The 11,540-nt window shown below is 40.1% G+C and overlaps 1 protein-coding gene across 1 annotated transcript in view; it reads left to right on the top strand.

The window, feature by feature from the left end:
- The first annotated feature begins 8,431 nt into the window (after positions 1 to 8,431).
- LOC112158797 (23 kDa integral membrane protein) overlaps positions 8,432 to 11,540 on the top strand; it is a 9,433-nt gene continuing 6,324 nt past the window's right edge. Inside the window, exons 1-2 of the mRNA XM_024292380.2 lie at positions 8,432 to 8,591; positions 9,347 to 9,400. Of these exons, the coding sequence (XP_024148148.1) occupies positions 8,532 to 8,591; positions 9,347 to 9,400 (114 nt within the window). The 5' untranslated portion in view covers positions 8,432 to 8,531. The remainder of the gene's footprint in view (positions 8,592 to 9,346; positions 9,401 to 11,540) is intronic.

Raw genomic sequence — 11,540 nt, 5'->3', positions numbered from 1 at the left:
AGAGATACAAAACGTTTTAGTGAACAACATTTTATCAAAATTACAAATTACAAGATTATGTTTGTTTCTAGTGAATGAGATTCTATCTTGACCTTTCAAAGTGCCAGTGGAATGGACTCGTGTTTTATGACCATTGTCGATAAACACGCTCCCTTTAAGACGTTTGGGATCAAGGGTGGAGAATCCTTGGTTTACACCAGATCTGGTGAACATCTAACAGGAAAGAGCTGTAGCACGGGCGAAAGCAAGAAAGGCTGGTTCAAATCCTGACTAGGAGGTTTTCAGACAATTACCAAATAAATGTTTTTCCCAAATTAAAAGTGAAAGTCCAAAAGTATCTGTCACTTACGACTGACAGCCTAAATGATCCCAAGAGGTTTTGGAAAACCATCAAATCTTTGACAGTTGAGAATAACTCACAGGCTCCGCCCAGTTATTTAGTTCAGGACTCATCAAACATTTATGAGAAACTGGAAATGTGAAACTATTTCACCAACACTTTATATCTTCTAGTCCAGTCCTGTTGGCGCTCTTCAGACATCTTCAGATAATTCCACGTTTCACTTCCAGCCTTTCACTGTGTTAAGTTCACAGAGCATTAAAATCATTAGATATACATGAACCACAAGGTCTTAATTAACACTTTTTCTAAACAAAAGTCCAGCTGATTTCATTGCTCAACCACTGACAGTATTTTAACTTGTTTGAGCACCAAATCAGTATTCATCACCCCAATGCTTCCAGGTAGCAATCCAACGAATTTAAATAATTATAGACCAATTTCAAGTCTTTATATTTTATCAAAAGTGTTTGTTTCATTAAAGAACAGTTGAAAGACTTCCTGCATTCTAACAAATTGTCATGTCCATAGAAAAGGTCACAGGACCGTAACAGCAACACTGAAGGTAATTAACGGTATTTCAACAGTCAGCAACAGCGTATCGCTCTGTTTATTGATCGATCAGAAGCTATTGATTCTGTAAACCACATCCTACTGATCAATGCTGGTCTTTGGGCTGGATTTGTAATGATCTCACTGACAGATTCCAATGTGTGAAGTCAGATTTGTTCTAATCTTCTTCCACTGACCAAAGGAGTCCCCCAGGGTTCGGTTTTGGGGCCACTACTATTCTCCATTTATGTAAACAATGTTGGCCAGGATTTTGTTGACACCAGACATCATTTATATGTTGATGACATGTTTTTTTTACAGTACAAACAAATCTCTTGAGGTCAGTTTATCTGCATTACTAAATGTTTTTACTGTTATTCAGGACAGACGTCTAAAACTCCAGTTTTCTCTAAATGCAAACAAGACAAATGAATACTCTTTTCAAGACCAAAACCTTTTTCTTTCTAGATCCTTTTCTTCTTCATTCCAGTCTTTAAAATGATCACCCAAAAAGGGGAATAAAGTATATCAACATTTATTAGTTATTAATAATAGTTTATTTCAATATTTTTTGAGTTGCTCAAACATTTTTTCTACTGTTTTTCTCATGTGTTAAATTAAAGAGTCTAGACCTGAATTTTTTTATATTATTTTGATTTATCACTGCACCACAATGTCACACTTAGGTTAAAAATGGATTAATTAATTAATTAGTTAGTTAATTAATTAATACATTAATTAATGAAAAGTCATGATTAATTAATTGCACCAGAAAATGAATCACTTGACAGCAGTACCTATAACCTCCACTATCCTTACAAAAACTTCACATACATTTACCTCACCACAACAATGGTACGTTCCATTTTTGGACACTCTTTTCTACAATCCTCCATGGACCCGGTACAGCACCGGTACGGGTCCACCACGCCCCGTATGGATGCATGTGACTACGAGTTTAGTAAAATGGTTTCTGTTGAAGAGTTATGTGGAAATGAAGAGAAAACAACATTTTTATGTGTTGTTTTGCTTTTTTGTGCAAGACTCCAAAAACCAGCCCCTCATGAACCCATGGATGCAGAATGTGGTTCAACCCAAACAGCCCGAACCTCTGAGGAAGAGGAGCAGTGTCGTTCCTGCAGACCTGTGCAGTAAGACGGCAGAGGAAGTCCCAGGACATCAGGACCAGATTCAGACGTTCCCTCTGAGAGACAGAGGGTCAGACAGACCCGATCAGACCCGCAGAAGAACAGCAATGTGCTCATGTATGATTCCTGGTTGAGACCTCAGCAGGTTTCAGGACGTGTTCACGGTCCAGACCTGCTGCAGGAAGTCCTGCTTCTGTTCGGATGATGGGATGCAGGAGACGACATTCGCAGCAGTAGAACGGCCTGGAAAGCTTTAGGGGGCGGGATGGAATTAGGCTTGTTTCTTGGTTCGTTCCTGTGCTGTCTCCTGGGGGCTCCGCCCCCTCCCTGTGGGTTGCCATGGAGCCGTCACAGATGCTTGCACTTTAGATAATTAGTTTTTTGTTGAAGGAGCTGTTTGTTTGTGTCGGCTCGTTCTGTTTGTTTTCCAGCAGATTTCGGATGATCTCTCCAGTCTCGTTGTTCTCAGAGTTCTGGCCCATAACTGGTGAACCAACAACCTTCCAGGTGGACTACCGGACCTCCTGGTCTAAGGAAAACGGTCATTCATGCGACTGCAGAGAGGACTCCTTAAATTATTAACAGATCAAGAACCACTCCTTACGTTATAAGTGACTAAATAACCTTCCTGACATTATTTATTCATTATTTGAAATGATTCAAATGTAGACGTTCGCAGTAACTCTGCAGATATTTTCTGTTTTACTGCCTCTGCTGTTGATCTTCTTGATGAAAATGTGCTCATAGTCGGCATTTGTTTGCAGGAACTTATCAATTTCCCTCGCCGGAAGTACAAAACTCAGATGTTTGTTCCCGTTTCCATGGTGAATCATGCTGTCTTTGCTCCATTGATCAGGGCTTTTAATGGTCGCGACGCTCACACCTGGTTCTGGTTCTGACAACTTCAAGTTGATTGAATCAAACATTTTCAGCTGTTCTGGAACCGAAAACTCTAAGTTTGAGAATTTTGAGTCCAGTGACTCTAAGTTCAGGTTCGAACTCTAAATTTGTTGAACCTGCTTCTTGGAACGGGCCCCTGATCATTTTATTTTAATGACCCGATGTTATCTTGTGCTTATTTCTAACTTGTATAATTTTGACAAAATATATTTTTATGGAGAGTAAAATGTTGAAAGTTATTTAAGGTTTAAGTTGATTTATACTGGAATAATATTCCTGCCTTTTTATTATTCATAATTATGTTAAAAAGTTACAGTTTTAAAGTTTTACAAATTGTCATTCTGCAGCTTTTTGGACTATTTTGGTATTTACTCAGATTTTTTAGGCTGTTTTGGAGTTTAGCTAATATTTCAGCTCCATGCTAGCTGTTTTGGCTAATCTAAGGTTGTGTCCGAATCCCCCCCAACCCCTAACTACTAAAAGAACTTAAAGTGCCCCGAATTTTAGAGGTAATTCGGACATGATGCTCACTACTTTTCTTATGTTTTTCTAAATATGACATCTCCAATTTCATCGAATAAATACGAACATTTCACAACGTTTATTTATGACTCCACGGTGTTCTGATGGTGAAAAACATGTTTTTTTGTTTGAAATTGTTCCACCTCAATGCATTGTGGTCTATATTCGCTAATCTTGTGACCATCGATGCATGCTAGTTTTTCGCAAAGACTTCTGGGAAATTTTGAGTTCACTCGATTGCAGAATTAGTAGATTTAGACAGCACTAAAAATGGTGAACGCACTATATAGTGATTGAGGACCTAAGCTTTTTTTCTTTTTTTTTTCCATTTTGAAGTTTAACTAATATTTAAGCTACATCCGAACTATTTTGGCTATTTTAGGCTTTTTGAGAGTTTAGCTTTTTTCAGTTACATTCTACCTGTTTTAACTAACCTAAGATTTTTTGTAGTTTTTTTAGGCTTATTTGGAATTCAACTAATATTTTAGCTGCTATCAGCTTCAGTGTCTTCAGCAGCCAAATTCAGCTCCCAGCATTCACACTAACATCATCACAGGTAATGTTATATATCTAGTTCGTAATTATGTTAAAAAGTTTTAAAGTTTTAGAAATGTAGTTTTGGAGTGCTCAGTAAATGTTTATTCTGTTCGACCTCTGACCTCAGGTGTGTTCTGGATTCTCTCCCGTTGGCGACTGAGTTTGACACCCCTGATCTAAAGGAACCCTCAGTATGTTCTCCAGGTCAGAGAATCAAACCTACATCAGGCTGGCGTGTCTCAGACATGTTGGGATGTTGCACGGCATCACTGCTGCACACAAGTGGCTTCTGCTTTGTTCCACTGGTTCAGTCACTTTTTTTGGCCTCACCGTTCACCAGACGGGGATTACCCAAACTTTGAGACTGTTTGCCACAAACCTGTTCATGCTTGTCTGCCCATCCCAGAGAGATTATGAGATGATTAAAGATATTTATCAAAGTCAATATTTGGACAGCTTCGTGAATTCAGAGGAGTGTTGGCTTTCTCCTGGTTGATCCTCATTTCAGTGGATGGTTTGGGTAGAACAGGATGAATAAAGGAACCTTAAATTCTCAGATTTGCTTGGAGGCCAATGTCTGCATTTTATATTGGGTGAAGAATGTTTCTTCTCTTTTGGGTTTGAGATGTTCTTCCTGTGAAGACCAGAGAGCAGAACATTAGGACAACTTCTACTAGAAGTACAAGTATTTTTCTCTTCCTGCTCCATGACCTTGGTCTGTCTTACGCACATTAAAGTAGGTCAAGTGCTAAAACTGGTTTCGTTTCCCCGTTTATTTGTTACTGCCAGTTGGGGGCTCGTCCGGGATGTGTTGTTTTGTGGTTTCTCGTTGTTTGTGTGGGGTTTGTCCCTTTTGTGTTTCTGTGCACTTCGATGACGTCTGGTGAAGGAAGGTGGGGCTTCTGATCTTCTGTCCCCTACCCCACCCACCATGCGTGTCTCCCAGGTGAAGGCCTCCTGGGCTCGGTGGCCCTCTCTCTCTTACCCCTGGCTCTAGGGCGCAACAAAGAAGCGGGGAGACGAAGACGGTCTTTATAATGAACAACACTTTAATGTGTTTAAAGACTCAACAGTGGAGAGCAGAGCACGCAGCGAGTTCCGCGGTACAGCAGTGACGTTGAACCCGACAGGAAGTCCCAGCAGAAGCCCCTCCCCCTTGAGGTCCTCCAACTGAACATTGATCCGGAGCTTCCACATCCCCAAACTGCTGCACCTGTGTGAGAGCAGGAGACACAGGGAAGACGAACAGACAGAAATACGGCTGACGGGAGAGGTATCCCAGAGTTCTCTGATCATGAGCAGAGCTTCACATCACATCTGAGCCTGGGGGTGTCAATGTCTCTGTAGTGGGGGTCTGGTCCTTGCCCTCAAGCGCCGGGCCTCTCCAATGTTCCAGCAGTGGGTGAGCCTGGTTGTTTCCAGCACTCTCTGAGGACCTCCACTTCTCTTGGGTGTCCTCGTCCTTGCTCTCTCTCCTGGACCTCCTGCGTGGTGGGCAGGTGGTTTCCTGGACCGTGGGGTGGGTCTCCCTTGGGGGGCCCTGGCTCATGCCTGGGGTTGGGGTGGATAGGTCCCCAGAACTTCTGGCTGGTGGGACCCCTGGTGTTTTGGGGGGATCCTGCTGGCTGGACTGGAGCTTTCACTCTCGGTGCTCCTGTGTCTTCCTGCTCTCTGATGTTGGGGCCTGTGGAGGTCCTGCTGGCCCCAGTCTGGGTGGTGGACTTGGTTATCCTCTTTCTGCTTTCCCATGTGGATATTGGGGGGGCCCTGACTACCACTGCTGCCTCAGTGGGGGGTCGAGGGGGGATGACCAGGAACTCTCCCTCTTTTTTTCTGTTTACATTCCATCATCCATTCCAGCAGAACATGAACACTCACCTGAGCACAGGTGTCAGCTCACCTGAGCACTAATGGTAAGACGGGAACGTTTCACGTGTCAGTTTCTATGCATGAGTGTGTGTATTGTGTATTGTTTACATGTCGACAACTTTGTGTGTGAAGATTCTTGTAGTCAACAGGTCTGTTTCTAACATGGATAGGCCCCGCCCCTTTTAGAATAACATTTACAAAGTCAATGAGAAACTCTCGCATTATATGAAGATCAAACCACAAAATAAAGCCCCATCCGGTCCAAAAAAAAAGAAAAAGAAGAGTGCAAATACAATCAATATAAATAAAGTTTAGCCTAAATTACAGAAGGGTTTTATGCAAATATATATATAAATATACACCTCGCGTGTCTGAAGATCCATAAGAAACACAAGAAGCCTTCAGCTCAGTTTTGACAGGTCATGTTTAAATAAAAAGACAGAAGTGAAACTCGTGGAGCGCCCGCTCTCCGTCGCTTCCTGAAGAAAGTGATGCAGCTGTTGGTTGAAATGATCTTATGAAGGTGCAGCCGTCCACCTTCATGTTCTCCTTCCATGAGGACTCTGGTGGTTTTTGTCTGCTGACAGTGAAAAACGTGAAGAAAACCGCCGCCGTGTACGTGTGAGTGGAGGAAAACGTCTTCAGTCGGTGCATGTTTGATTTGGAGATGAAAAGGTGTGAAAAGAGGAAATTTTGAACAGTTTCATTTCCTCAATAGTTTCTGCAGCTGTTGTGTTGTTCATTTCCATTTTCATTTTATTCATTTATGCAGCCCAATATCACAAAACAATTGTGTCATTGGGTTTCATACGGGTTATTGTATAAAAGCAAAATCCAGTCATTGAATATTAGGGTATCGATAATCATTTCCAGGAAAGATTTAATTCGATTCACAAGAGCCTGAATCAGTTTGATTCCAATGTTTTTTTTTTATTCTCTTGATCCGTTTAATTCAGTTTATTTCTGAGTTTACACATTTACACACATTGCTTTAGAAATATATTCATATTAATCTGATCACATACTGTAAATGTATCAGTGAAATAATGATTGTTAATATCATTCAGTGTTACATGGATTCTCTAAAGGAGAAAATGTTCAGATCATTAACATGTAAACATTGTTCTGCTTCTCCTGGAGGACGTTTCAGTTTGGCCACTAGGTGGCGATCGCGCTATAGCATTACACCTTATTCCAGAAGAAGAAGAAAGAATGACCAAAAAACAATGTTTTAGACGACGAATGGTTACTTTAAAAATATTTCCTTAAAGGAGTTTGGAGAATTCATGTCTGTGAGTTTATAAAGAAGTTCATTTAGTCAGAATGTATGTTTAGGTGAGACGAACGTTAGCATTAGCCGATCTATAGGAAATTCCATTAAATATTAGCATTGAGCTAACGGACTTTAGCTTTATGTGCTAAATCTATTATTTTTTAATGAATTATTGTGTTAATTTTAAATTGATTCAAATCGATTAATCGATTTTAGCAGCCCAGTCCTATGAAATATAGTCAGTAGCTGACCGCTAAACTAACCAGACTAAAGTTAACTGGTTAACCCCCACAGACCCTCCTTCCTGGTGGAGAAAACCCCTAAAAATCTGATGCAGGTAAGAAAAAGAAGAAATCTCAGAGATGTCCACATGAAGGAGAGATCTTCCACCAGGACTATTAGAGGAAATAACTTAACTCTAAAACTACACATCTGAATGGAGTTCATCCAGATAGGACGGGGGGGCGAGGTCCATGGCCACGAGCCGGAGGCGTGGTCCACGGACAGACAACCCACATGAGATCTAAAAGAGGAACAACACGTGAATCCCACTGCACCAAACAAGAGCACGGACAGCTACATAAACTAAATATTAAAGATTAGAGAATTAAATGAGAACAGAGGACAGAAACCCAGGGCACCAAACTTCTTCTTGCAGATATTAATTATTTAAATTGAATTCAAACATGTTGATAGTGAGATGAGATTTGAATGAACAGGAATGACAAAAGCTGCTGATCTTCACAACCAGACGAAATGTTTCTCTGTTTTATGGAGGAAAACAAATCTTCATTTTGGCTTTTTATGTGTTTATTTTGTGGTTTGATCTTTGATTTACTTAAACTTTATTAGGTCGAATTGCTCGACTTAGTTTGTGTAGCTGTAAAATAAAACAAAAGGCCTTCCAGAAACACAAGAACCATTAAAATGGGATTTTCAAAGCCTGAAATGAACAGAAATGTTGGACATGGAGACCAAAATCAGCCACTTTATGGAAATAAATTCAGCTGAAAAGCAGAAGAATTCTCTGAAAACTGTGTTCAGGTTTCTTCTTCTGGATGATTTTTTTTATTAAATTTTTACATTTATTTGTTGATCTTCCAACTGTTCTTTGGCTTGTTCCCTTAAACGTTACAGTTGTCGTTGCAGCATCTTCAAACATCTCCACCTGTATTCTGATGTGTTGAAATGTTTTTTCTTCCTCTGCTGTGTGGAGGTTTTCTCTGCAGGTTCCGTCCCTCCCATAAAGCCCGCCTGGCTGCTGCACATGTTCTGAGTGGTGACTGGCACCCCCCACATCTCTGACATTCTTTGCAGAACGCTCCTCCACGCCGCTGCTCCCGCTCCAACGCCGCTCCTGCTCCCGAGAGTCGCTCCTCCAGAGGTGAAGATGGGCAAAATCAACGGCTGCCTCAAATGTCTTTTCATCTTCTTCAATGTCCTCTTTGAGGTGAGTGGAAATCTTTTCCTCTGTTTTTCTTCTGCAGTTTGTCCAAACTCATCTCTGATCAGAAAGTTTGATCAGAAAAAATTCTGAGCAGCAAAAGTCAACATAGAAATGCAGAATGTTTTTTTTGTTTTTACAAAAAAGAAAAAAATGAAAAGTTAGAGATTAAGAAGAAATACTTTAGTCTCAAATGAAACTAATTAACACTTATTAGGATAAATTGAATCTAATGAGGAAAAAACAATCAAAAACTTGAAACTGTTTTTCTTCCATTTCTGATTTTCCACCAACATTTCCAGGAAAAGACGAAGGAGGGAAAAACAAAATGTCGGAGTCTTATTACAGCCCACCCCCCAAGCAAGAGCATACAGGCAGTCAGGCCCCCTCCCGCCTGGTTCTGCTTGGGGCCCCATTGTTGTTTTAATGTAAAGAGGGCCGGCTGAGTGACGTTTAGCAATGTTCAGAAACACTGAAGGCCCTCAGAGAGTCGGGACATTTGGGTTTTTTCTTCACATACAGCAGAATTATTGACTTGATGAGTTTTATGATAGAAATGATAAATAATGTGTTTTCAGCATCAAACCTCTCAGAGTTCAGCTCTCTGTCTCCCCCTGGTGTCTGTCAGAAACATCACACTCCATCACACCAAACTCCGGAGAAACTTTCTGTCCAAATCTGGAGTTGGTTCTACTGGACCCACATGAGCTGAAGCTGAGCTGTTCTGGTGAAAACGTGACGTTTTGTCGTTGTGTCCTCAGATCGTCGGATGTGTTCTGTTGTACGGAGCCATCAAAACCCTGGGATATGCAGAGGTAATCCTCACCTTCACCGGCATGTCTGCATCCAACTCTTTATTTTGTTTCATATAAAGCACAATATTTAAAAAAACTCAAGGAAACGTGTTCAGATACAACGATAAAGTATAAAACACACAAGCTACGACACACTGAAAAAATACTGGGGTTGATATCCATCAGAATACTTTCGTTTCTGTAAAACCTGCAATGAATTAAAGAGAATAAAGTTGAAAAACAAACAAGCAACAGACAAAATCTCAACCCGACTCATTAATAGTGTGAAGGAAATCACTCTAGTGTGAATGCTTTGTAAGCATTCACACTAGAGTGATTTCCTGATGTATTCTTCTGTACGTTTTTTAAATGAGGAGGACATTTCAAATTCATTAGAAACATTCAGCATGTTCAGGACCTTCAAGCTTTTACTTACATAATATTTGACATTTTAAGCAATTATTGAAACTTTATGGAAATTTTGTGCTTTTTTTTATTTGTTCACTTTATGCAAATTTTACACGTTTGGCATCAAAACGTTCAGCATGTTGAAGACATTAATGCTACTGTTTTTAACGCTAACTTTGAGTTTAGCTAATATTTTAGCAGAAGGTTTATTAAAATTTTGCCTGTGGGTGGAGTCAGCCTACAGCTTTTGCAGTTTTAAGGATTTTACACAATTTAGGTGATTTTTCAGCCCCGTTGGAAATTCATGGGAATTTTTTTCAAATTTCTGCAATTTCTACAATCAAAACATTTGGCATGTTAAGGTCATTCGTGTCTGTACTATTACTTTAGCATTTTTAGAAATGTTATGTAATTTTTGAAAATTTAGCAATTTTTTTCTCTTCTTTTTTCACATAATTCTTTACATAATGCACTTAAATTGTGCACTTTCTGCAAATTCTTGGCATCTTTTTCATGAAATTCTGCTAGTTGTTTGTGCACTTTGAAACCTTTGCAATAATAGTATCAAGACGTTCAGGACATTCCTGCTTTTACTTTTGGTATTTATGAATTTTACACAATTTTGGACATTTTTTGACATTTTTCTAATTCTTGTGCACTTTCTGTGAATGAATCAAGTTTGACATTGAAACATTCAGGACATTTTACAGCAATTAAAGTTAATTTCTTCAGCATCTTGAGTGACCACATTCAGCATTATTGGTGTTAATGCAACTTTTCTAGTTGTCTTTTGTTTCAAAACTTTTTATCTTCATTTTATTGTTTTTAACTTTTTGCACCTTTTGTATTTGTGAGGAGTCTGGCTAGCAAACAACTTCAAACACGCGATTATATACTTTTTTTTTCAATCATTTTTGACAAAGAAATTGGTTCAATTGTCTTTTGTAGCTTTAAAAACCTGCATGGAGAAACCAAAAACTCTCTGTATCTATCAAATCTGCTCGATGTGTGAAACCGAAAAACACAACCAATAAAAACCAAACACAGAAGGATGAAGCAACTTCTCCTCGCAGCAACATCTGCCCTCTGCCGAGTGATCCGTCCGGATATTCTTCTGCGAGTTTCATCGAGGAGATTTCCTGCTGGATGCCGAAGAGTCTTTGTCTTCTGAGGACAGAACCTTCCGTTTTGTGAGAAAGCCTTCCCAGCATCTGGACTTTGATTAAAAAGGAGCCTGTTTGGAAACGCCGAGTTACATAATTCCTGTTTGGGAGAGATCTAAACAATCCGGCGAGTCACGTGGAGCGTTCGTGTGAAGCGGCCATCCACACACGCCCAGCATCAGGTTTCTCCTCTTGATGCAGAACAGATGCAGCTTTGTGGGGTGGGAGGGGGCTGCTCTTTCTCAGCACAGACAGGGGGCTCGGCCAGAGCGCTCAGAGGGAGTTGATTTTCTTAATCAAATTTTCTTTCCATTTGTGTCGACTGAGTTCCAGGAAAGTGATCAGGTTTTCCTCTGGCGCTCCGTCCCTGAGCCCCTCTAAACTGTTTATCCGTACCCAGCGGATGTACAAACTCCCAAACTCAATCAGCAGAAGCATCTTTTACTGTCACTTTAGCAACAGCTGACGTCCAGGAGTTAAAACATCAAGAATTTATCATAATGCAATCATAAAATTAGTCTCTATGCGGATGATATATTACTTTTTTTACATAAATCATGTTCTATAAGTGAAACAATAACAATTATTAA

This window comes from Oryzias melastigma, linkage group LG23, assembly GCF_002922805.2.
Source record: "Oryzias melastigma strain HK-1 linkage group LG23, ASM292280v2, whole genome shotgun sequence".
Lineage (NCBI taxonomy): Eukaryota > Metazoa > Chordata > Actinopteri > Beloniformes > Adrianichthyidae > Oryzias > Oryzias melastigma.
Note: the sequence above shows the minus strand (reverse complement) of the source record. Positions and strands in the feature narration are given on the sequence as shown.